At 41.6% G+C, this 25,476-nt stretch overlaps 2 protein-coding genes across 5 annotated transcripts; one reads left to right on the top strand and one right to left on the bottom strand.

Moving 5' to 3' along the window:
* The first annotated feature begins 21 nt into the window (after positions 1–21).
* Positions 22–22,810, top strand: DZANK1 (double zinc ribbon and ankyrin repeat domains 1). Of its 4 annotated transcripts, XM_018918018.3 has the most exons (21): positions 22–158; positions 2,256–2,380; positions 3,018–3,171; positions 4,243–4,360; positions 4,736–4,832; positions 5,601–5,713; positions 6,265–6,350; positions 7,013–7,130; positions 8,018–8,131; positions 9,099–9,191; positions 11,056–11,178; positions 11,888–12,049; positions 12,658–12,886; positions 16,163–16,266; positions 17,448–17,519; positions 18,429–18,525; positions 19,337–19,428; positions 20,487–20,567; positions 21,097–21,224; positions 21,567–21,641; positions 21,844–22,810. In XM_018918018.3, exons 2-21 carry the CDS (start codon positions 2,272–2,274, stop codon positions 21,962–21,964), a joined length of 2,286 nt encoding a protein of 761 aa, XP_018773563.2. In that variant the 5' UTR covers positions 22–158; positions 2,256–2,271; the 3' UTR covers positions 21,965–22,810. The 4 variants fall into 4 exon arrangements, with proteins under 4 accessions (XP_018773563.2, XP_050828866.1, XP_050828865.1 ...); XM_050972909.1 differs by lacking the exon at positions 21,097–21,224; XM_050972908.1 differs by lacking the exon at positions 21,097–21,224 and having other exon boundaries at positions 21,567–22,810.
* Positions 22,445–23,940, bottom strand: LOC103819217 (baculoviral IAP repeat-containing protein 5-like). The gene is made up of 4 exons (XM_018918017.3): positions 23,772–23,940; positions 23,586–23,695; positions 23,366–23,483; positions 22,445–23,144 (listed from the first exon to the last, which is right to left on the bottom strand). The coding sequence occupies exons 1-4, from the start codon at positions 23,883–23,885 to the stop codon at positions 23,064–23,066; spliced, it is 423 nt and encodes a 140-aa protein (XP_018773562.1). The 5' UTR covers positions 23,886–23,940; the 3' UTR covers positions 22,445–23,063.
* Between the last annotated feature and the right edge of the window lie 1,536 nt (positions 23,941–25,476).

The raw sequence follows: 25,476 nt of genomic DNA, 5'->3' as shown, positions 1-25,476 counted from the left end.
GCGCAACGGCCAATGGGCGGCGGGAGCGGCGGCGCGCGGCGTCCCTGGAAACGGAGTGGGATCGGCGGGATCCAGAGGGATCGAGCGGGATCCAGAGGGATCCATAGGGATCGAGCGGGATCTAGAGGGATCGAGCGGGATCCAGAGGGATCCAGAGGGTGAGCAGGGGCCGGACAGCAGCGATGGAACGGGGCGAGGTGTGGGGGTCGCGCCGTGGAGCTGGCTGGGCCGCCGGCCTGGCCGTCCCCGTTCCAGGGATGCGATCCCAAAAGGCCGGAGGGAGCCTGTGGGGATATTAGTTGTTGGTTTTTTGGGGTTGGGGTTGAAGGCATTGAGACAATAATTCGTGTTCGGACCCAAAGTGTGTATTATTTCTTATCAGTAAAACCGTCTCATTACTGTGAGTTTGGCAGCTTTTCATCAGAAGGCAGAAAATGGCTAACAAGCTCTTGTTACAAGGTCTTTTAAGACTAAACTATCCAATTAAGAACTGACACTTAGATTATTTTCATTTTTAACCTAATAACTTGTTATAAGTGAATACTCCAATTTAATAAGTAAGGAAATTTATTAAGTTATCAAAGTATAAATTTGGAAAAAGCCAGAAGCAAGTCAACTGCCGGGCCGGGTGATCAGTGTTGGGGAGAGTTAGGATTTGGTCTCTATCACACCAAAGTCCTGCGGGTCTCCAAAATGTCATTTCAAAGGGATCTGGTTTATACCATTGTTTGGGCTCTGGAAGGGGGCTCTTCTTTAGCATATTTTAGCATATTATCATAGTTCTTCCTTTTTGCTGCCAGGATTCCTGGAACTGGTGGATAATTCCTGGAATCCTGTCAAGTGAAAACTTCCTGGCATAAACTTCTGATAGTGCCTATCAAATGCCTCCTGCTGGGGTCTTGTCAGATGAAAGAATCCCTTGAAATATACATCCCTGGAGACAGTGTCCTCCTGGTGTTTGAATCTCCGTTCTTTATTTGTCCAACACTGGCTTGGTACACAAGATGCTGTGGTTTTAATTTCCTTTAGCACAAATTATTGTATAACACATATCACATAACTGATCTTAAAGAGCCCACAATGGGGACTTTTCTGCCCAAGTACAAAATGCCACCCAAACCCATGAAGGAGAAGGAAGAAGAAGCATGAAGAAGAAACTCAGGACAACACCCTGTGCTCTCCATCTTGCTCCCATGCACAACATACTAAAAATCCCAAAACCTAAATTTCTCACCAAGTGATACACCTAGACTGCTCCCTATAATCTATTTCACACTTTTGTGGATTCCAGTCTACCTTGAAGTCTAGGAAACTTTCTCCATGAATGAGTGTCAAAGTCAGTGCTCCTCTGGGGGTCAGGACACCCCAGAGCAGACAGAGAAATATTCCCGGTGCCCTGGGTTTCCACAGGAGCCTGCATAGCTTTGGGATGCCGAGAGCGGCTGAGAGCATCAGGGAAAGGCTGAACGCCCCCTCAGGTCGGGAACAGAGCTGATCCGCCCGGGGTTGGTGGGTGGGGTCAGAGGATGGACCGGGCTCGGCTCGGTGGTGCCCAAAAATGGGACAGGGGGAAGCAGAGAGAATCTGGGGCACGGGAAGTTCCACACTTCCAGGGGAAAGTTTCACCCTCAGCCTGTAAAGGAGCACTGGGAGAGATTGCCCAGAGAGGGTGGGGAGTGTCCCTGGAGCATTGCAGGGTTGGTGACAGAACCAAACCCTTGTAACCCAGACGTGGCCTCTGGCCCTGAGCATCAATTCCCAAGATCTGGAGTACGTATTATATCTCTGTTTTTAAAATGTCATCATATTCAAATGCAATTTTGAATTCTTGAATTACATGAAATGATAATGACTATGTACATCAGGATAAATCAGGTTTGGCACCTGTTTCATGGATATAATCTGGATTCACATGATAACTGGCACAAGCTTAGGAAATAGCTGATTTCTTTAGTCCTTTCCAGGGCATCCTGTACTTATTCAGGTGGCCATAGTGGGACTAGGCTGGTTTCCCCTCTGACATGGTTAGGATGGAGAGTCCTGTGCCTTACTCCTTCCATGTGTCCCTGACATGAGGTGCTGAAGCTGTTCTAGCTCAAACACACAGAATCACAGTCACAGGATGGTTTAAAGAATCCAGTGTTCTCTCTTCAAGAGAAACAAAGGCCAGGAGTCATGCTAAAAGACTTTATTTCTGAGTGCATTCTTCTTTTTAGGAAAATGATTGTCTGCCCTTTTACTTTTCTATTTTAAAGATCACTGCTGGGAAAAATGACAGCTGGCTCTGTCTCAGCTCCTCAGATCATCCCACTTCGAATCCCACCTCCAGGGAAAGCTCAACGGGAAATAGACACAAATACTCTCATAGAAATAAAATCAGGTATGAAAAAGGCTTTAACTCCACCTCAAACCTGTACTTATGTGTCCATTTGAAATATCTGGCCTTTATACTTTCTTTCACATTTAATCAGGACTTTTGAAGTGTGCATTTAAGGAACTTATAAAATTGACCAGCAGGTTTCATGCACCAAATACACTTGCATATAATTTTATGCATCCAAACAATATTACTGGCATAAAAATTATATGTCTTAGCAGTCTTAATTGCTTCCAAGGCCAAACTTCTAAGCTGTTGCATTTGGCTTTGACTGCAAAAACAGTGCTTGAAAGAATCATGTGCTAGGCTCACTCCCAACATTGTCATTACAATTTTTGAATTGTCACCTTTTGCTGTGGCAGAAAATACCCTTTCTGTCATTGGAATGGACAAGCTGCTGCAATGTTTGCATGCAGAATCATTTCACAGATACTTTGCTGCCAGAAATATTGCTTACAATGAAATCGCTTTTGTTGAGTAACTGATATTTTATGGGAGAAACGGTTTTGATCACAAACATTCGGTCACTTATGGAACTGCTTTATTTTCTTATTGTGAGAAAAACCAAGCACAGTAGTGAGTTCTTTGTTTTTCCAAGGTTGCCTACAGTCTGAGGAATTAATTTTTCTGTTTCTTTCAGATACACCTGAGGCCTCTATTTATTACACTTTAGATGGAAGTAAACCAGAACTCACTAGGAAACCTGGCTATGGGCCATATAACACTTTGGAGTATAAGGGTCCTATCATATTACCAGAGGGGAGAATAATGGTCAGGGCCCTGGCAGCTACAAAGTGAGTATCCTGTTCTGGTTTATTTTAGTCCTGTTTTGGCAAGGGACAGACATCCCTGTCACAGCCTGTGTTTAAAGCTCTCCATTGCCTGCAGGTGAGAGATGAGCCTTTCTCCAGGCAGTTTGCAATCTAAATGATCCTCATGAATAGCACTGACTTGGCTTTTTCAGGATAATTTTTATCCAGTACAATGGATATCCATGTTTTGTGTGGTTGGATAACTTCTTGGGTGTTATCTCCTGGACTCTGGGTGTCCAGTGATCCCAGAGGCTGTGGGTGAGAAGCTGATGTACTGCCCTGAGAGCTGCTCCTTTGGAGTGTGACCATCAGAAACACCAGAGAAACCAGGCTAGTGTGTCTGGGGTCATCCAGTGGTTCTGTGGATTTATAGAAGCTGGTATTCCCAGGAATTTGCTTTCTCCCAAAGGATCACAGAATGCTGAACCTCACAGCTTAAGTACAACGTTGGGTGAAGCAAAAATACAATACATTGAAAGAAATCTGGATTTTGATGCACAACCACTGACTTTGTCCAAAATAACTTCATGCTTAGAGACAGAGAGAGGACACATCAATTCTCTGTCTGTACTGTGCTGCATTATCTTTTATTTCCAGGGGAGCAGGAACTTCCACTCCACTTAGAGATTTGTGTTTGCTGTTCCCTGTTAGCAGCACCTGCAGCCAGCCTGTGCTTGTGTCTGCACGGCAATACAACAACATTATATAACACACAAAACCTAGGCCTAGGTTTATTTTCTTGCCATCACTGCCTAGCTTAACACTTGTTTCCAATCTGTTTATACTAAGACATTTTCAGAGATACACTATAATGACAAGAATTCATGCAAGAGTGGTTTGGACATTTACAGCAATTTCAATCCACTGCTGTCATTTAATAGGAATTAGAGAATGACAGTTGTTTTATCAAATAAATATTGCCCAGGATCCTACTGCAATAATGACTGGCAAGCTTGGAAGGGATGTTCCACCTAATAAACCACATCCATAAGTGATTTTCTTGTTGCCACAGGTCTGTGGCAGGTTCTTAGCTTTGTGAATATTGATTTTCAGGGACTACAGGGAGAGTTCAATTGTGACAAAGGTGTTTGTGGTAGAATACCAGCAACCAAACTTCCTTTTCCCTGTTGAAGATGATGACAAGAATTTCCTAAAAGATATGGCCACACAGGTAAGTTTTGGAAATTGTAGCCCCTTGTGTGAGTATAAAAGGTTGTAGATGTGATATTATTTAGAGATTAAGCTTTGACTGCCAGTTTTATTCACATATTTTATTTTCTCTGTTGGCCCCTCTTTGCTGCTTTGGTCCTTTTTGTAATATTAAAATTTCAAGGGGGACACTTCTCCCCACTCCCCGTAGTATTTTATGACTAATTGAGGTCAAATATTTTAAAAATACATTTATCAGTTAAGCTTTCCAAATGATTCCATTGAAAATAAATACCTTAAACATATACTTTTAAAATTTTAACAAATAACTATAGCAAGAGAGGATTAGAGCAAAAGCAAAAGTTTTATTTGCAATTCTAATGGAATTACATTTTAGAATAAGGAAGGTGGAACATTTACTACAAAACCTAAGAAGAACAAACTGAATGTGGAAATCAAGCCTGCCTGGGATGAAACATGCCAAGACCTTCAAGGTACAGTATCACTTTATAAAACTGAGATAGTCTTCTGTTCTAGCAGAAAATAGCATGGAGTTTCAGTTTCCCTACTGTATCACTTGTAAAATGTGGGTAATTTTAAAACCCTCTCAGAAGACAGAACATTCTCTGGAAATTCCAGTTTAGATTGCTCAACACTGCAAATAGAGAACAAAATTTGCCTTCCATACATTTCACATGATTTCTTAAAACATATTAAAATGTCATTCATTTCTCAGCAACTCAACAAGGCCCTGTCTGTATTTCCCTTTGTGCCAGAAGATGTTGTTAAATTGATGGGATTGCAAATCCTTTACAGAGTTTCTTTACTGATGTTTGCTTGCAGTAATATTCCAAAATAAATACACTGAGCAGAAATGAAAGCTTCACGCAGATTTTCTCTGTAGATAAAGTCTCTTATTCCATGGCAACAGCAATGGGACTGTTTTAGAGCAGGTAATTGTATTAATGTTTACTCATTAATTTGCTCTTAGGAGCTGGGGTTTTTTTTAGCATGCAGGAAGGAAGAAAACTGTAAATAAATTAAAACACAAAAGTCAGCTCTGTCAGAGAGGTGTAGGGTGTCTTCTAGTTTCATTTCCTGTAATTCCATGCAGTTTATTTGAACCCAGAATGTGGATGCCAAATATGTTTTTAATTATGCTTAGCTAGAGTATGTAACATTCCTGTTCAGATACATATTAACTGAAGCATGAAGTGGGTGACAGTGGAATAACAGGATTGTCATTTTAATCTTGGAAACAGACAGAAAGCCTTCTCACAGATCCCCTCGAGGACCTCAGCTCCTTGCCAGTGGTTTGGGAGCCACAGAGCACAGAGAGGAATCCACCTCAGCACAACCAATGGAGTCATTGCAGGTGAGCAAAGGGGTAGGCTGAAGAAAACTGTGCAAGGCTGTCATCAGGACAAAGGTCTGAAAAAAGGAGGAAGTGAAGATTTGTGATCTCTCTCAGCTATTAATGCCTTTGCCTGGATTCTGCAGTCCTGATTGAAATGTAATGGTAATGATGCACTAGAATAGGAGTGCCCAAAGCAGGACACATTTGTCAGCATGGACAAAACCAGGCAAAGGAAATCAACACTGAATGCATTCCTACTAATTCTTTTCTAATACATCCCTGAATCTGCAGTTAGCAAATACTTACTGCTGTTTCTTGGCAAGTTAATATTCCAAACTCAATATTTAGCAATGCTGTGGTGGATGAAGCAAGGCATTTATTTATTTTTACTGGAAGAAGCCATGGGTCCTTAATTCAGCTAATGGGGGAATCAAGGATGGTAGATACTCTTCAAAGCAGTGCACTTCAGTGCAGTTTATTTTAATTGCATCTCTAGCTGATTTTTCTATCTTTCTCTGCATTTTGCAAATATTTCCTTACTAAAGCATAAAGAATTACCTCTATTTCAGTTTGCAAGTTCCTCTGCAGTGACTAGCCACAAAAGCTTAGCAAGCACATGTGTGTCAAGGATCCAGAGTGAAACAGATTTCCTGAAGTAAGTGGCTTCTCCTTTTAACATTTTTGTCCTTTGGAAAATATCTGATCCTTTTGCAACCAAGCTGATAATACTGTGGGCTACTATGAAAATAAGGAAGGCAAAGACAGACCCTGGCTCATAGCTGCAGAGTATAATCTAGATAGGACTTTGAAAATTCTGTTTCTTAACTGTAGTTTTCAACTGTCAGTTATCAGCTGTCTTATCATCCCTTTAAAAAAAACTCATAACACCCATAGGATCAGAGGATAAACTGTCTTCTCAAATGATAGTACACCCTCAGTGCTGTAGGTGAACTCTGCTGACTGGAGTAGTCTCACAGAACATTAATGCTTATCAGTATTGAAAAAGTTCTGTGATCTCCAACAGTGGCTCCCTGTGGTGCAGCAGTGAGGCCTGACACAGACTGCCTGTCAGGAGACCTGTTTACCTCCCATGATGAGGAGGAAAGTATGAAACTCCATAGTAGCCAGAGAGCTTTCTACCTTGCAAAGCTGTTTGGAGTTCAGAGCTCTGCATCATGGATGTTGGGGCATGGTGTGGTGTTCCACCACAGCTGAAAAATCAGCAGCCTAAGTCCTGTCACAGCTAATTCCAGATTATTCATTATTATGCAGCAGTGCAATACTAAACCCAGCTCAGCCAGTTTGCTCTATTTTCAGATGTGCACATTGCTCTGCCCCTCGCCTGTCTGAGCCCTTGGCTCACTTCTGCCAGAAATGTGGATCTCCTGTCCCCCCTGTGCCATTCCAGTGCTTCTCAGTCCCTGAAGGAACACAGGTCAGCAAAACATCACAGCAATCCACACATCATCCTTGCAGAGAGTAGCAGCCTCTGCAAGTTACACAGTCAGTGCTGGCAAACCTGTTAGCTACTCACACTTTCATTTCAAAGCTCTGCTCTCATTGCTTTGTTCTGCTCAATACCTTTAGCACCGGACCCAATGAAATTCTCCAACAATGGGTGAAATTTATTTTTTCAAGTATCATGTATTCTAATAAGGAAAACAAAGAAAAATGAATTATTTGCCTATGTCAGATAACACTACCAGACCTGAAACTTTAAATGGTGGCATGTGGGGCCATATGCACCAAGTTTTTGGAGTGGTGTGTGTAACTGTCTTCCCTAAGCTCTTCCCAAGAGATCATAACCTGATCTAACAAGTCAGTGGTGTGTTTCCCTTCCTGTATCATCAGAAAGTTGTCTGGTCTGGGCAATGGTGTAGTTTTAAGTAATGACCAAGATTCACCACCTCCTTAGATTAGGTTCATAATTAGGAGAATTTCAATTACCTGTATGAAGTGGGTGGCAGTGTAATAACAGGATTGTAACTTTAGTCTTGGAAACAGAAAGAAAGCCTTCTCACAGGTCCCCTCAAGAACCACAGCACCTTGCCAGTCCTACTATATTTTATAGTATCATTTTCATTTTATTGAAAATTACCTTAATACCTTTCTGACATTCTCTTTCCAGATGTCTTAATATTTTCTCAATATGAACCTTTGATCTTTATGGATCAGTATCAGCATCAGTTGCTGTCAATTGCTATGTTTCCAGTGACCTTGCTGCTGATGTAGACTCCAGCTAGGAAAGTACTGAAATCTCATGATAACCTTAATGATCTCATTGTGGTCCTTAACATAACTGTGATGTGGCTTTTTCTTCAGATGGCACCGTGCCTTGAATGCAGACATCTTGTGCCAATGAATACACCCACTTGCATTATCTGTGAGGCACCAATAGCTCCACAACTGCAGCCCCAAAACAACATCTGTATAAAGGTAATTGAGAATAAGAAAAAAAAATAGTGATTTAACTCCTGGCATGCATTTTTCGAACAGATGGCTTCATTACAAATATTTAGATCCAACCCATCTTTGTGTAATTACATCATGGACAACTTTAAGAGTTAGTGAGGTTTAAAACAGCTTGAATGGGAAAAGGGTTTAAAGATTCCCCAGTACAAGAAATACATGGACATACTTCCCTTGAGAAGGAAGGAGTGGCAGAGACAATGTGTGATGGGCTGACCTTAACCCCCATTTCCCTGTGCTGCTGAGGAGGGCAGGAGACAGAGAATCAGGAGAAAGATTAAGTCCAGGAAGGAGGGAGGAGTCGGGGGAAGGTGTTTTTTGAGATTTGGCTGGTTCCTCATTTTTCTACTCTGATTGGATTGGTAATAACTTCAGTAACTTTGCCCAAGATTAATCTCTCTTACCCCTGATGGTAATCAGTAATTGATCTCTCCCTGCCCTTAAACTCATGAGCCTTTCATTATATTTTCTCTTCTCTGTCCAGCTGAGGAGGGGAGTAATAGAATGGCTTTGGTGGGCACCTGGTCTTCAGCCAGGGTCAACTCACCACCAGAGGTCTTTTAAGATACCTCATAGTGCTATGGTATTATATTATTATTAATAATTGTCTATGCAGATATTGGACTGTCTAGTTTTTGTAGGATAGTGACTAAGCAAACTGAAACCAGAGTATATACAAAGACCTGGAGATACTGATACTGAATCTCCTGAGGAAACTATACCATAATTAAAAGAAATAGTTCCCATGTGATGAGAGGCAACATGGCCTAACTAAAGAGTGAAACAGCCCAGACTTGAAGGATATCCTCTGTCTGCAGGATAATACAAGGAAGATGAATAACCACAGCATTTTTTAAGATCAAGTATTTTTCTTTGTCTTTTTGTTGACAGTTTTCAAATACTATGTGAAATGTATCTTCTCTCTGTTTAAAAGGGCAAAGTCATTTGTCAGGTGTGTGGTACAGGAAATCCTCTTCACCATAAACACTGTGCAACTTGTGAGAGCAAACTGCCTGAAGTACAGATGGTAAGGCTTCAATCACACTGGGTGAATCAAACCACAGCACAACATCCTTTATCTCTGGAAAACTGAAGTCATGTCCCCGTGATACCAAAGCAGAGATTCTCTCCCCATTGTCACAAATGTTCAGCTAAACATGAGTGTCTCATGTACCTTCAAGTTTCTGACATGGAAGTCAGGATTGGGAATGGCCTTGAGAAAGCTCTGAATGCTCTTAGAAAATGGGTACTCTTGACTCCAAGAGAGTTTCTTTGTGTCCAGATTGCTTTCAATTGCAATAGAAAAGTTGAGTATATACATCAGGAACAACATTCACACTGATTTCAGTTATTTTCTGAAAATAGAATAGGCTTTTGCATTATTTTTCATATCTCCACTTTTACATTATTTTTCTTATCTCTACTTGCTGCTTCTCCTACATGCATACAGCTAGCATGCTTGTATTTGGCTGTGACTCTGCACAGAGGTGAGAAAAGCACTGAAATATTACCTCTAAAATTGCTCTGTTTCAACTCTCTGTTTAGCTTGGTTCCTTAGAATAATTTTATTTTCAGTTCTGAAAAATCTTGTATGAAAAATGTCTGGTACATTTCACTTCTCCATGTTGTGGTAAATACAAAGTGATAGAACAATAATGATTTGCAAGTTAAAATCTTCTGATTATAATGATTAACATCCTGAGTTCTAAAACTGTCTATAGCAAGAGGCAGAAGTCTCTTGTATAGCCACATAAGTGTCATTTCAAAGTGAATTTCAGTAGGATTCTGCACTTACCTAAGATAAGTGTATGTTTGGCTGCTTCACTGAATGCAGATATATGTGTAGATAATATGTAGCTGCATATGTAGTTAGGCATGTGACTTGAATGTGAGACCTGTATTAACTGAGAAAGTTAAATGCTTACTAAGAATTATTAATAGCAATCAGGAAATTTGCTAATAATGGTGGTTAATAAGTGATAATAGCAGTATTTTAATAATAGTAATAAGGCTGATATAATTATTAATGACTATTAAATAATTTATATTTAGAACATACTTATACTTGTGCTTTTCTAAATTTTATATTCCAACTGAACCCCCAAATTACACTGTTCAAATCGCAATGCAGGCCACAGATTAAAACCGGGCTGTTTTGTGTTTGCTTACTTGCTGTTATGGTGTGCTCAAAATAATTTTCCTTGGGTTCTGTCCTCTCCATAATCCTGACTTGTAGAGAAAATAAACTGCATAAACCTTAAGGCAAAACCTAACAAAACATTTTCAAGTTCTGTTTGTCCTAACTGGGATCTATACTTAAGCTCTGGAAGTTTCAAATGAAAAACCTGTTTTGCTTGCTCATATAAGTTAATTGTAGAAAAGTTGGGTAATATATAATTTGCACAAGGCAAAAGAGTGCAAAAAAATATTTATGCAGCAAATTCCAAACTGTGAGGAAACTCTTTGCCTGAACAAATACTCCCTGCCATACTACTAAAAAGAAAGGTACAAGGAAAATTGTGTGTTGGATTTGAAAATGCAAGTTTGTCAATAGAGAAGCCTCCATCTTACTTTCATATGTAATTATACATAGGGCCCTATTAATAAATACTCAGTTTAAAAGCACACCATTGATAAGGTTATTTTTTAGTGCTAGTTCTGCTAAAAATATTTTCAAATTATTAATGCTACATTTTACCATGGTTTTGTAATGAAAATTATAGGTTAGATCTAAATCACTCTGTGGCTCGTTCTAAGCTGCAATAATTCCTTTAGGCTGAATATTACTGTATGTTTCCAGAGCAGCTTGCTTTCCTCTTTCCTCTCATTAGGCTTGTGGACTTTGCTTCATGAGGAGCATTTTCTGCCTAATGCTTGTTTTGTTTAACTAGCCCATGTTTGGAGGAGACTCGTGCCCAGCTCTGCAGGGCCAGCCAGGGAAGACGGCTCGGTGCTCCAAGTGCGGCGGCGTGAACCAGAGCGACGCCCGCTTCTGTGCCTGGTGTGGGGCCAAGGCACGTGCTCCTGCTGCCTGTGGGGACAAACCTGGGGCTGCTCCTCTGCAGCAGTGTCACACTGCTCTGTGCTAAGCTCCTGCCAGTCAGTAAACACTGTTATCATCGAGATACTTGCTCAGAGCATAGAGGATTGGGTACGGAAAAATGAACGGCTTAGATGACGTCCTGACCCCACATCAGTCAGTGATCCCAGGATTTAGAGCTGCAAACAAATTATCATGGGTCAACAGGTCACTGCATCAGCTGAGATGCAACAGCCCTGTGCTCAGGCAAAGTAGTTAACCATCAAAGGTTAAAGTACAGGCTGACCCAATGCAAGTTTTCCCATAACAGCTCTGGGCTATAATCACCTATACAGGCAATTAGGATATGAGATGATGCATGCAATTGTTTTGACTGAAGGCCTCCTTAACTTCAGTAAGGACAAGTACTTAACTGCTGCTCAGTAGAGTTACAGTCAGTGTAAACAAGTTCCCCTTGTACAGTGCTTCTACCTAAGATCACACTCAAGGAGAATTTATTCTGTGTGAGCTGAATGCACATAAAATTTGAAACACTCCCCTACATGCATAAATAACCATTAGTCCTGTACTGTACTAGGGCATTCAGGGTGGTACTTCCTTTTAATTCATTCCTCTGCCCTTATCATTCCTGAGTCATTCATCCTATGCTTCTCTAATGAAAAATGTTGCTTTGAACTTTCCAGCCTGGACCTCCTCCATCCTACTTTACTTGTTCCAAGTGTGGTACCAGCAACCAGCCCTATGCTCGCTTCTGTGTGTCCTGTGGTGTCTACATAGAGCCCCCATCCAGACAGAGCTCTCCTGGCCCTCCCATGGACCGTGGGGACCCCCTGGCATCCTCCCAGGTAGGACACACAGTGATAAAAAGCCAGGTTTGAACTCAGCTGAGAGGCTGCTCCACTGGGGGGATGGATCAGGACAGCTCCATTACTTTCCTTGGGACAATTCTGTGGGCTGGGAGCACAAGGAGGATGAAAATGTTTGTTTTGCTTTCTGCTGAAAAGCAGCCTCAGCCCAAGGTCTCAATCCAGTCTCTTTGTAAAGGGCAAAGTGAGAAACAGTCAGCCTTTCAAAAGTCTCTCCAAGTAGTTTTATCTTATTGGCTGTGAATTATTTGTGGTCTGCTGATATGAGGTATTCTTTCACACAAATGTAGTAGTTGTTTTTAAACTGTTTTAAGACAGAGCCCAATACTTAACAAAGCCAGCTTTTGCCCTACAAAGCTTTTGCCCTACACGTTCCCTGGCAATCATGAAGAATTTGGATTTTGCTTGGATATTTGTGATAAGTTGCATTGTTGTTGCAGACTGGTAATTAAAATTTTTAAATTGTTAATTATTCTTCCTGCTAGCTTTTGATTCCCTTACAGTTTGGAGTTCTGGTTAGTTATGCTTGTAAGCCATTGAATTATATCTATATTACCTATATTTTCCTTCTCCTCCACCCCCTACAGGCAAAACTATTACAGGCTCAAGTTGCCTGGCAAACTTGTCCTGTTTCCTTGCCCAAATCAAGGGCAAAACTAACAGAAAGAGAAGATAAAGGAACCCAAACCATTGGACTTTTTTACCCATCCAGCAAACTCTTGGAAAAGAAGGAGCTTGAGCTGATTTCACAAAAAGAAAAGATGGAAAAGATGAGTGATCATAAGCCTCTCCTGACAGCCATTAGTCCTGGAAAAGGTTAGAAGTTCTGATTTTATGATTTCTAAACAATTTATGATGTTTCTTTTTTTCTTGAAAATACTATAGTGTATGGAATGTGGCATCAGTAGGACGCTGATTTACATCTTTACAAGTCTGTGTTTCCACCAGTCACTTGTAAATGCACTGCCTTGGAATTCAACCACTGATCTCCACCCACAGCCTAAATAAAGCTTTCAGCAATATCAAAATGGGGGTTACTGAGCCCTGTGCAGCCTTACTAAATTGTTAGCAGTTTGATTTCTTCAGATCCAACAAGACTGGAGGCAGGTGTCCTGTATTGGAATTGGAAACCACTGAACAGCTCCCAGCTCCCAGCACCCTCCCCAGCCCCTGCCATGTGAAATTCAGGCAGAGCTGTGATGGCACCTGCAGAGATATTGCTAAACAAAACTGAGACACAGGGGGTCAGAACTCTTGAAAACATGATGAAGGTCATTTACATGAACAACTTGTTTGGGGTGCTGTTGTGGAATAAATTATAGAAGCTTCAGAAGCAAAGGAAACTAAACTAGAGGAAGGGATTCTTAACAGGATTATGAAAACATCACTCATTGAAGAGTCTTTCCTCTCACAGACCACCACAGCAGGAGCAGAATCAGTAGTGCAGATAACTTTCTTTCACAGTGAGTTTTGTGGTCTCTTGTTCTTTGTGGAATCACTTGGCTGTGTGCTGTCATTAAGTGCTTGCCATTTTTAGGGGTTTTAGTTTTACAGTCCTGAGAAATCTTCAGCTTTCTGGATCCCAAACCCTTGAAGACAGTCCATCAGTATTAACTAGGAATCTAATAAAAGGCTCAGTGAGCAAAACTGTCTTTAATCTCACAGGGCAGTCCAACTGGGCAATCCATAGAATGAGTTAATTTTAAATCATTACAGCACCAAACCCTGGTTTAGAGGAGCAGTTACTCCTTTGGATCCACTTTCTCATCTAGCTCTCTTCAGCAATCAGATTATCAACCCCTCAGGCTGTTACCAGAATTTTCTATTGGGTAGTAAAAGTTGCTAATGAATGTTTGAAATTCCTCTTTTGACTCTGGGTGTCTGTATTCAGATGGACTCTGATTCTTAAAATAATCACTGGGGAAATCTGTTTTCCTCCTCCCTTCCTCTGAAATGTGACATGTTCTGTTAGGCATCACTGTAGGAAACACAACACTTGACTCAACATGTTAGGGAGCTTAATTTAGTCAGAGATAAAACGGGATTGGCTCCTAATATTGTGAAGAAAAAAGCAAAGTCACACTGAATATTTGTATATCTCTGTCAGAAGTGCAGCTCTTGACTTGTGAGTGAGAACTGCTGTCACTGGGAAAGGCTGGGGAGGAATTCTGAGCTGCTTTTGAATTCTTTTCACTTTTATCCCCTTAGCAGAGGTAACTTTGTTGAAGTTGCACTGTGTAATGTATTCTGCTTTAGATTCTGCCAAGGACTGAGGAACTTAATTCATTCCATAAATCAATAAATGTCTCTTAACAGTCAGTTCATGCTGAGTCGTATACATGGCTTGAAACTATCTGTATCAACAAGACCATGTACTATCACCCAGGAAAATCTTGTTTATATATGCCAAATATGACCATTATTTCTTCAATCAAAATAGGATCAGACATTTGATAGTCAAGTTTTTTAATAAAAGTTATTAAATAAAATGGTGGAGGTTATTGTTTCCCTACCATATCAACAATTAACTAACCTTCTTTTCATGTGTGCAGATTAAAAAAAAAATATTAAATAGTTAAGGGGCAAACAACAGCAGTACCAAGACACTAATCCTCTGGTGTATACTATATTTCTTTTTTTGCTGTATTTTCAGTCTCTTTTGAACAGCAACCAAGACATTTACCAGGTAAACTTTACAAAGAACTTTCCTTTTCTACTGTAGCAAAGGTTAAATCAGTGTGATATAGGTATAATCTCCTATTGCTAGAATGGATTCAAGTATTCTATCAATGCTGCCAATAATCCTTCGAGATATAATAGAACACCAACCATGCAAGAATATGTTCCTGACAATCTGGATTTTTTTCAAATAAAATCTGGGGATCTGGGCTAGTTATGAACCACTTTATTGCAAATAATACTGACTTCTATGGAGGGATCACTCAGCAAGTAGTCTATTTTAGATGCTTTAAACACTGCTTTCAGCTTGTATTAGTTTTTGTATATGAGACCACAGCAGGGAACAGTTCATGTTGTTCTGTGGATCCTTTTTTTTCTATTCATTTAAAGCTGCTTAACAAGTAAGATTTGTTGGTTTAATTTGTCATACCATCATTTGTCAACCTTGAGTCTTCCAAGCACAAAACTCCTTGTGCCCCTGCTTTGTCTTTTAAAAGCCAGAGCAGCACTTCCCTTCTGGCTTGGTCTCTTTTCACTGTTTTTAGCTTCACTTGACACGAAGGAAAGGATAAGGTCAGAGTAGCTGCATTGTGCAAGTGAAATGAGGTTACCAAGCCTACACAGTTTATTTACAACAAAATAAAAAAGAAAATCAGCCAGATCCTGAAAACAAACAGTTAAAAATGTGAACAAGTCCATTTGTTTTTTTCTCTGATGAAAACAAAATGTAGCTCTGGAATTGCCTGGACAGGAGGTGCAAAAGCTTTAAAAGGCTTAAGATGAGGTTTTAATCCAGGCACATTCAGCCCCTCATGTTTTGTGCCCTCTATCAGCATAAAGGAATGCTGACTCTCTCCCAGCAATCCTGACAGGCAAAAGAGCAGGAATGCTTAAGCTTTTAATATGCTCTCACATATATAATTGAAAGGAATTTATTTGGAGGATAATTTACATGGACCATAATGTTGTGTATCCTGAGTTTCTGTGTTTTCAGTTTTCAGATTTGGATTATTGTTCCCTGTCAGTTATTCTAAATCAACTAAAAATCAGTTCAATAACACATAATTGCTTAATTGTAATATTTCACTTTTTTCTTTTCTCATGATCTGGAATGGTGTGAGATTTTTCCCTTCGTACAGAACCAGTTTTGACTCCTACTGATGGTTCCAAGACATGGCTTTGTTGTGAATAGAGGGCCCTAAGGATGAATTGTAACTATAGATGAAACAGTGTTTCACCTGGCTTTTCAGGGTATAACTTCCTTCTCATTTTCTTGATTAGATGAATTTTCTACATTTTTTTTTTTTTAATCTCAATGAAACTGTGCTATCTTTTAAATCTTCCATCACTTGACTAGAAGGAATGTTAATCACATTTTAAGAGTTTTTCTCCTGCTTAACTCCCTGTGAACAGGTTACTGGAGAAAACAGCTGGATCATGTTTGTGCTCATCTACGAAGTTATGCCCAGAACAACCTTGAATTCAGAACACTGATTGGAGAGCCCCAAATGGGAAAGGTAGGAAGGAGCTTGTGTGTAATATCTTCCTGTGGAGGGTCATGAAAAGATTATTGTGGCTGCTACATAAACACTGGAAAAGTAAATGCCTCCCTTTTCTTTAGATGCTGATCTGTTTGTCATTTGTCTTGTTTGGTTGTTCCATTTTTTGGTCAGTCTTCTCCTGAAGACTTTTTTCTACTTTTTTTCCAGTGGCAATTCCTATTCTCTCACCTAAGAGCTGTAAGGGGAGTGAGAAATCCTTTGCTCAGCTGCTTTTATATAGTAAGAAGGTGGAAAACTTCTAGAACTCCTTCCTAAGGAATAGATACTCCAGTAGATACTTGGCACCTCATTTCTATACTCACTGAGACCTATTGTGCACCAGAACATTCAGAAGCTGCAGTGTAACTATAAGAGAATATCTGCTTATTAGTTGAGATACAGTCCATTGCAACTTACTTCCTCTGCTAGAGGATTCAAAAGGATAGCCTGGAGAATATAAAATTGCCTAGGGGAGGCTATTCCTGCTGCTTCCTGGCCTTTTGTCAGTTTATTGCCTTAAAAGCAGTGCCTCCAGAAGTAACAAATGGTTCAAAGCAGATGCCAGCTATCTGGGTTTAATGCTGTTTTTTCAGTTTTTCACCTGGATTAAAAATATAATCAACCTTACCTCAAAATTCTCAACCAGCTGCAATATAATCTTCATTCCACTTCTTTACAATCCCCTGTGCACTCATTTTTGTATGACTTCCATAGACTTGTTGCCAGCAGTACTGTCTCAAAGAATTGATACACAAAGGCGCCAAAGTGTAAATACAGACTGTGCTTCCCCAGACTGGTGTCACTAAAGCAGCCACCAGTTCTCCTGGATCTGGGAGTCCCAAGAACAACACAGCCTTTTATGCAGCTACAAAATCTCTGTGGAGAATGACTGAACTTCCATGAAATGCAGCCTCATTACAGTTTTGGATTAATTTGGTGCTTTGGTTGTTATGAAATTTCCAGTTACTCAAAACACACCTGCCCCTTTCTCATGGACATGGGAAGTGTTGGTACAATATCACAAGGAGGCAAAGGCCACATGTGTGATTTTGTGCATTGGCTGCACAAGAAACAGCATCAGCAAGAATTATTCTTTAAAGTACTTCTGTGGGGTTTTTTTTTGCTAAGATGTACTAATGGCTCCTCTTTCCTTTTAGATCAATTATGCCACCATCTCTGAAGATGACTATGAAGTCACTATTACATTGAATTTTGCTGCTGTTAACAAGGTCAGTTCATGGGATGGGGCCTGTTGAGAGGCAGCTGGTCTAAAGCTGTCACTAGAGCAGTGTAATGCTGATATATTTTAAATTCAGGTCTAAACAAGAAATGCTTTTGTTCAGAGGGTGTTACCTTACCTCTCCAGAGAAAATAATCTTTTTGTTTCACTTTTGGAGCTGGATGAACAGGTATCCTTATCTGATTAAGCCAGACTTCGTGGTTATGTTGCTACCATCTCACGTTTTGTTAGTTTGTTATTTGTATTAACTTTCTTCTTTCAGCTGATGTTGTTTGATGATTCTAGCACCCCCTTAGCTTTTGATCTCAGAACCTGCTTTTCTTCAGCCTGCAAAGTGTGCTCTTAAAAACTAATCTTAGTAATTTTCAATAGTTTGGAGATAACTTTGGTCAGAGCTCCTGTTAGCTCTATTCAAAATCTGGAATATCTATCTCGGGAATTACCATGTTCCAAAAATCACAACATACACATTTCCAGCTTTTCAAGATGAAAATCTGCCATTTCAAAGATCCAAAATTCAGACTGTGTCTCTTGTGTGGAATCTTGGAAAGCTTACCTTGCCACGTGAGGCCTGAAACACTGTATCACATTAATTCAGAAGTGAAATTTCTCAAGTGGTAGAAACAGTTTCATTTGGATGAGAATCTCCATTTTATTAACTGATGTTGTATCACTTTTTTTCTAAATCAAAAGAAATACCTAACACAAGGTTCAGAAAAAAATTGCTACATAATTTTGCCTCAAAACAGAATTCAATTACCTATGATAATGTCCTGTGGTAATTTGACACTGATATTCAAAGCCTACATATTTTCTCATAGGCAAGTGTTGTGCCACTAAGATTATAGCAGCATTACATGAAAATCTTAGTAACTGCCTGCATTTGATGGTTCTACAGGATATTCATCCTAACAGAGCAGTGAAGTTCAACAATGATTACCTGAGTGCTGGAACAGAACTCACAGATGGACAGAATGGCAGTCAGACTAATTTTGGTGAGATTTTTTTCCTCCCTGTCTTTACTGTAGACCATAAATAGAGCAGTCAGGAATACAGAAGTGCTTGGAAGCTTAAACACCAAGGCAGGCAAACATTCTGTGCCTATTTAAGTTGATCTTTTAAGTCTCAAAACGTGTCCAAGTTGAGATTTAAGCAATGTACAGATGCTCTCAAAAACTCCTGGGAACTTCATTCCTAGAGAGCTGAGGAGACCAGTGAACTGCAGCCACAGGTCACAGCAGTGCTTTTATTACAGCACTAAAACCTTAGAGGTTTCACATACTCTTTTACAATAGGAACCATAAATATCAATGTTAACTCTACTTTTCAGCTCTGGCATATTGGGCAGGTTGAGAAATTATGAAATACATTCAGGAAGAGATGTTGTTTAACTGCAATCTCCCACTAGTGTCAGTAACAGCTCAGCATTTTGACCATCTCATTTTGGACTTAGGTTTTCATTAAATCAACCAGTTGTAAAGTCAGCATAACAATTCAGGAATTCCTATAGCATCATTTGACATACTTAATTCAGATGTAAGTTTCATCCACTTTGTGCTTCCTGTTTGAGGCTTGGCAAGAGGCAGTCATAGCACAGGGAGCCATGCAACCTTTTGTTAAAACCAGTTTGAACTGCAAAAAGTATTTCATCACTTTCTTGTGTGGAAAACAATAAAGTTTTTCTTTCACACTTTCTTGTGTGATAAATACTGCTTTGATTTTGGATAAATTATTTCCAGATCTCTGCTCCAAGTTCTAGTTAGGATACTGACTTTGCTTTGAATTAACACTTGTTTTTCTTTCTAGTAGGCAGAGATGATCGTAATCTTTTCTATTCAAAAACCAAAATAAAGAGAACCAAGTCAAAAACACTCAAGGGACAGGAATATAGGCTCTCTGTAAGTATCCTCTGCAAATATAGGAAAAAAATTCATAGAGCAGCACTAACATGAAGGAGGACACCCAGGCATTAAAATAGAAAGGTTTTAACCCTGACTGGGGGCGGGGGATAAAAGTCCAACTTAATACAAAACCTGAACATTGGAAACTGACATTTAGTTCAGAACTGAAAATAACTAATTTGTTTTTCTAAGAGTTTAATTAGATTTTTTCTCTCATTTTGAACCCATTCAATTTTGACATTGCATTAGGCCTAAGGACTGGTGCAGTGGTTCTCTTGCAGGTTTTTTTCAGAAGCAACATCATATGGAGGTATTGTCATCTTCCCTTGACTTTACAACATTTGACTCCATAGAGGCCTAGTTTAATTCAAGAAGCAAGGACTTAATTTCACTAGAGACCAAATTTTCTGAAAGAACTGTCTGCTAAAGGGATTGTCAGTAATGACATGGAAATATCAAAAGGGAAATGTGCATTAATCTAAGCTTGGATCAGTCAGCCAACTCAACAGGTGGGAGAAGATACAAAGTTCTGTGATATGAGTCCAGAGATAAAAATGCTTGGTCAAGTGACTGAGCTTTCAGAATGAGAAAAGATTGAAAGCTGAGAAGAAATAAAAGGTTTTAGGTTTTGTTGTTTGTTAAGATTTAGTAAACTAATTTCACTGAGGCAACACATACACATTTTTAAAACAAAATACTTCCACAAGTTCTGGAAGCTTCAAACTTTACTCCTAAACATGTACCCATGTTTAATTTTACTGTGCTGAGCAGATCTTTGTACAGCCCTGGAGAGCTGCATTGCCATAAAGTGAATAATTTGCAGACACACATTGCTGAATGAAGACCTCAGTAGTGCGATATTAGCCAGGGTTACCCAACACTTGCTCAGGTTCAGAAAGACATTCCCAAAAAAGTCAGGGATTAGTAACAATGAGACTCAGATACATCAAATTCATGTCACTGTGTGCATTTTGCACTTTGATTCCATGCAGAATCTAGCCCACCTACTTGTATTTTCCCTGTGTGAAGCATTCCTGGCTATTGTGTCTCCACAGCCAGAGTCCAGGCAGCTGCTGGATGAGCTGGGTCAAACTGGGAAAGGAAGAATTACCTTCATAGAACAATTGCTCAATGATGTAAGTAACACTTGCTGAAGTTCCCTTCTTCAACTCTTTGGCTGTAATGCAACTCTTAGCCTGGAATGCAACTTCAGCTTGATGATTAGGAGGCAACAGCCTTGCAATACCAGTCTTCAGATTGAAAAAGCATTTTAGAGAAGACAGAGCCTGGTTTACATTTACAGATGATCTCTCCAAATTTCTATTTGGTCAGCCCATAAGGCAGTATTCTCTGGGTTTGTCAAAGCCAAACAAAAAAAAAAAGTGTTAGTTTTATAATTTAGGATCAAGTCCTCTGTATAGCAAAGGCAGGCATAATCTCTGTGTTTCTGCTCTGGGATCTCATTTGCCTACTGTTCCACACATTAACTCTGGCTTTGAGCTAGATGACAAACATTTTCAGAAGCAGAACAACACACTTTGAACCTCTCTCTGTCTTGAGCACGAAGCTCATTTGCCAACTTAAACTGGCATAACACAAAAGCGAGGTGGAAGCTGAAGAATCTGTGTGGTTTTAGCAGCCCCCTTTGCCTGTGCTCTGTTCCAGGGAGCTGACCCCAACTCCCTGAGCCAGGAGGAGCGCCCTGCCCTCACAGTTGCTGTCCTGAACAAGCACACAGGAGCCGTCTCCCCTCTGGTGCAGAAAGGGGCTGACATTGACCAGCAGTCAGGGCCGTGAGTTCCGATCCTCTGCCTTGGCACTTCCCAAGTTTTACCAAAAGAAATCACATGTGCTCCAGCTTCAGAGAGAACTAAACCCCATCTCTCCTCCACAAACATGTTCCTTTCAAGGACAGTATCCACACTCCAGCTGCCAGCTTTGAAGATTTCTCATAACTTCTGTTATAAAACCTGCTGTTCTATTCACTTCCTTCCCCCACCCACTTCAACTTAGTATGATAAACATCACCAAAGCCTAACACACTTCTCGTGTGTTCTGTTCATCCTCCTATTTCCTAACTTTTATTTCCTGAGTTTCCTTAGGTAGTAAGTGCATTGCTCATTCCTCCTGTGCAGGCACAACAACACAGCTCTCCATGGGGCAGTTCTGCTGGGACTGGAGGGAGAGGAGAGCATCCGAGCCCTGTTAGGGTAGGTACTGTGGCTGGGCCTCCAGCCTGCCAGCACAGACCTGCCTGGCACCACTGGAGGGCCAGAGCCTGCCCCATGTCCCTGTGGGAAGGAGCATCCAGAAATTCCAAAGTTACTCCACATCAACATTCACCCACAAGCCACTTCACCACTAAGTGCACTGAATTGAAGCAGTTTAAACCAATGTGTTCTGTATTTCCAGCTGCAATGCAAGCGTGCAAAAGAAGAATGCAGCAGGGCACTCGGCGCTGGATTTGGCTGTTGCAGCTGGAGATAATAAGGTTATTTCACTGTTCCAAGTAAGTGTGGATAGAAAGCACTGAACAAACTTATGTGACACAGGAACATTGTTTTCATCAATGTGTTATTACAACAAACTTCTTCCCCAAATAAAGCTGAAGGTTCTTTGACTTTGGGAGCACCTGATCACATGCATCCAGTTCTGTCTGCAGAATCCACGACCCTGTGTGATTCAGCATGGGCCCTGTAACAGTCAGTTCCTCCAAGACTGCCCCTTTCCTTTCCAGTAGTTCAGAGCACAATTCCCCTCTGACTACACTCTATTCTGCAAATCTTTTCCTTTCCAAGCAAAGGGACAAACCAAACCTTCCCAGGCACAAATATATTTCAATGTTTATGAAATGTTCATAATGCCTGATGGACACTGACACTTGAGCAACAGCACTGCAAGCTGTAACTGATGAGCTTAATTTTCCTTTTTGATGTTAAAACTGCAGTCAGTGCAGCCCATTGCAGTAAAGGTCAGAGTCTTGTCCTCCAGAAAATCAAGTAAAACTACTTTGTTGATCTGCCTTCAAATTTTATTTATAAATGCATCAACTCAAGCCAGCTACAAACAGAAGTTTACAAGAATACCAAGCACACTAAGGTGTGGTATAACTCCAAGTTATTAGCCACAATCCTAAATTCCTGAAGTATTTATAAAACTCCTCCTCCTTTTTATGTCCCAAAGTATCTAAAAGCATCAGTATATTCAGTACAAACATGGAAATGGCATGTCAACTCCTATCAGAAACACAAGTTTTAGCACCAGAGCTACCAGTATCTTTATGAGACAGCAATACCTCTAAACAGGTGGATATACAACAAAACGTAACAAAACGAAACAAACAAAAAACTAAGACAAAAGAAAGAAGAAAACAAGTAAACCCACAAATAATAATCCTTTAAAAAACAGCAGGAAAATTAGGAGAATCCTCGCAGAAAAAGATTTTGTATGCAATGCATCAAACCCCAGGTACTTCCCAGACAGACTGAGAGGAGTGAGGCAGAATTCCCTCTGCTTCTCAGGGACAGCCAGTCTGGAAGCAGCCTCAGGAAACACGGCCATTCAGTCACAGGGGCAGTGCCACAGCTTGTGGACAAGACAGGTGTCACTGGCAACTATGAAGCTGCAGCAGTCTAGGCCAGATTCTTTATACTACAGCGCTGGATCTTGGCTTTATCTTCAACCTTGGTCATCTTCTGAGAAACCTCTTTTTTCTGCAAAGAGTAAAAATAATACAATATTACTGTCTACCACTAAGTGGAATATCGTTCAGCTTCGAGGAGAAAGCAGGATACATCCTGCATAAAGCATGGCTGAGAACCAGGAAAGGGCTGATCCACCCCTAGCCTGGGTGCAACAAAGCACTTTGCACAAAGCCTTGTGGTAAGGAACGAGGCCAGCTGAACAATTCAAAGACAAGATGCCGTGTACGTACAAGTGCCTTTCTCGTTCGCATTTTTTCCAGCTTCAGGAACTCCTGCACCGTCAGGTTAGGAGGGTCTTTCTGAAGAGAAAGAAAACCACAGGCCGCAGTGTGTTTTTTGTGCTCCTCCCTGAAAAGAGGCGAAAAGAAAGAGAAAATAAAAGAGGCAGCAGCTCCCACCAGCGGCTCCCCCGGGCCGGGGCGGCGGCCGAGGGATCCCCCCGGTACTCACAGGGGGTCGTCGTCGGGCTCCCAGCCCTCCAGCTCCTTGAGGCAGTAGAAGCACTGCGCCACGTCGGGGCTGTTCTCGCTGGGGCTGTGCACGAAGCCCGCCGCCGCCATCTGCGGGCACAGGGGATGCCGTCAGCGCCCGCCCGGCCCCGCCGCCCCGGCCCCGCCGCCCCGGCCCCGCGCTCACCCGCTCGGGCGTGCAGGCGCAGCCCTCGGTGAAGGGCCAGTTGTGGAAGGTGGCGGCGCGGACGGAGTCGAAGTAGAGTCGCCACACCTCGGGCAACAGCTCCCGGCCCGCCATGGCCCCGTTCAAACGGCTGCGCGCGCGGGGCAGGGCGGGAGCGGGGCGGGCCCGCCGCCCTCACGGAGCCCTCAGGGCGCCCGCGCAGCCGGCTGAAAGGAAACCTTTTCCTTGTGGCAGCGAATCGGAGCTCAGGGAAACTCTTGGGCTTTGCTGCCCCATTAGGAAAGGGTGAGGTTCCGCCTTTATTCTGCGGGAAAGCTGCGCTTTTTTAAGCGGTGCTTGGCTCCTCCGGGCAGCGCGGTGTTGGCTCCTCAAGCGCAGCTCGGGTGACCCAGCAGCCGGGCTCCCGAGGCACCAGAGGGAAGCAGAGGGCTGGGAATGTCCGCTTGTTTCACTACGTACCTTAGCAGAACCTCACCCCTTAGAAAGCCACGGCTCCCACCCCGAGGATCACTTCAGTGCCTTTGAGGATCTGGGGTTAAACGAGGGACCTGGATAAAACAAGCTGGCTGCAGCTCAGATGGCACAAGCCTGCAGCTCAGATGGCACAAGGCTGTTACAAAAGCGCTGTCATTTGGCAGTCCCTGAGGGACAAAGCCACAGAGCAAGATGGTCCTCAACATCTTCATGGTCGCCTTTAGAACACAATGCAGAACCATCATCTTCTTCAGACTACTTCAGTAGTCTTCAGACTACTTTGTATTTCCTAATTCTGTCTGGAAAGGAGGGCTTGCTAAGGCCTGCATGTGTGTGCATTCTCTGGGGGTGCCCGTAGGGAAATGAGTTTCTTGCCTTGGTCAGCTGCCCACACACATCTTCTTAGGGCTGTAATGGAGTTTGCTAGATTCCAATGAAATAAGATGATGGAGAGACACCTTAACAAACAGTATGACTACAGACAAGCTTTTCCAAGGGAAGGGCTTTAATTCTATTCATAGACATATATTTCTTTTCTTTCAAAGTCCAGCTAACTCATAACATTAAGAACATTGAAAATTTTCACAGTCATGAAACACGCAGAAATGTGCATGGATGTTTGGGCACACAACCCTTGGCTGGGCTGAATTCCTTTCCACTACCACTGGTTTTGTGTTGGTGATGATGGACACTGGCTACACAAAAACATACTTTGTGTCCCTTTCTCTTCTGTTACCAAAATGAAAACTCCACTAAGGCAATTACTGCTATAGTCAGGTAGCCAGCAGGTACACACAGTACATTAAGAACAGAGAAGTCACATTCGGTGTGTAGCTCTCTGTGGACTTGATGTAAAAGGACCATCCCAATGGATGTGATCCATAGTTAAAATGCCCAGCCTGACCTTTGGTCTGTGCAGCTTTCTGTTCATCTGCACTAAGTCAGAGAGAGAAGCTGCTACATTGTGGAAAAGGATGAGAGCCACTACCAGAGAAAGCGTTTGGGGTTGTATTTTTTAATACTTGGCTATTTCTATTTATTCTTTGCTAGGTAAGCTTAGGTGCTTCCAAGAACTAGATCTGGGCCACCTCTGCCCTCTCCTCCTCCCTCCAAGCTGCAAGCAGACTGCTTCTACAAATCAGCATTTCAAACATCCCCGCTGACTTTTGCTCTGGGTTTCTTCCAGCAGGAGGAGGTGGGTGCCGGAGCCTGTGAGGCTGCTCTGTGGCTA

Source organism: Serinus canaria, chromosome 3 (assembly GCF_022539315.1).
Source record: "Serinus canaria isolate serCan28SL12 chromosome 3, serCan2020, whole genome shotgun sequence".
NCBI lineage: Eukaryota > Metazoa > Chordata > Aves > Passeriformes > Fringillidae > Serinus > Serinus canaria.
This window is presented reverse-complemented; position numbering and strand designations above follow the sequence as displayed.

Coding starts and splice junctions, on each gene's coding strand:
- DZANK1 (XM_050972908.1), top strand. CDS start 2,272: ATGACAGCTGGCTCTGTCTCAGCTCCTCAGATCATCCCACTTCGAATC. Junction 9,192..11,055: donor AACTGCCTGAAGTACAGATG/GTAAGGCTTCAA, acceptor TTGTTTAACTAG/CCCATGTTTGGAGGAGACTC. Junction 19,429..20,486: donor GACAGGAATATAGGCTCTCT/GTAAGTATCCTC, acceptor GTGTCTCCACAG/CCAGAGTCCAGGCAGCTGCT.
- LOC103819217 (XM_018918017.3), bottom strand. CDS start 23,885: ATGGCGGGCCGGGAGCTGTTGCCCGAGGTGTGGCGACTCTACTTCGAC. Junction 23,696..23,771: donor GCGCCTGCACGCCCGAGCGG/GTGAGCGCGGGG, acceptor CTGTGCCCGCAG/ATGGCGGCGGCGGGCTTCGT. Junction 23,484..23,585: donor GAGCCCGACGACGACCCCCT/GTGAGTACCGGG, acceptor GCCTCTTTTCAG/GGAGGAGCACAAAAAACACA.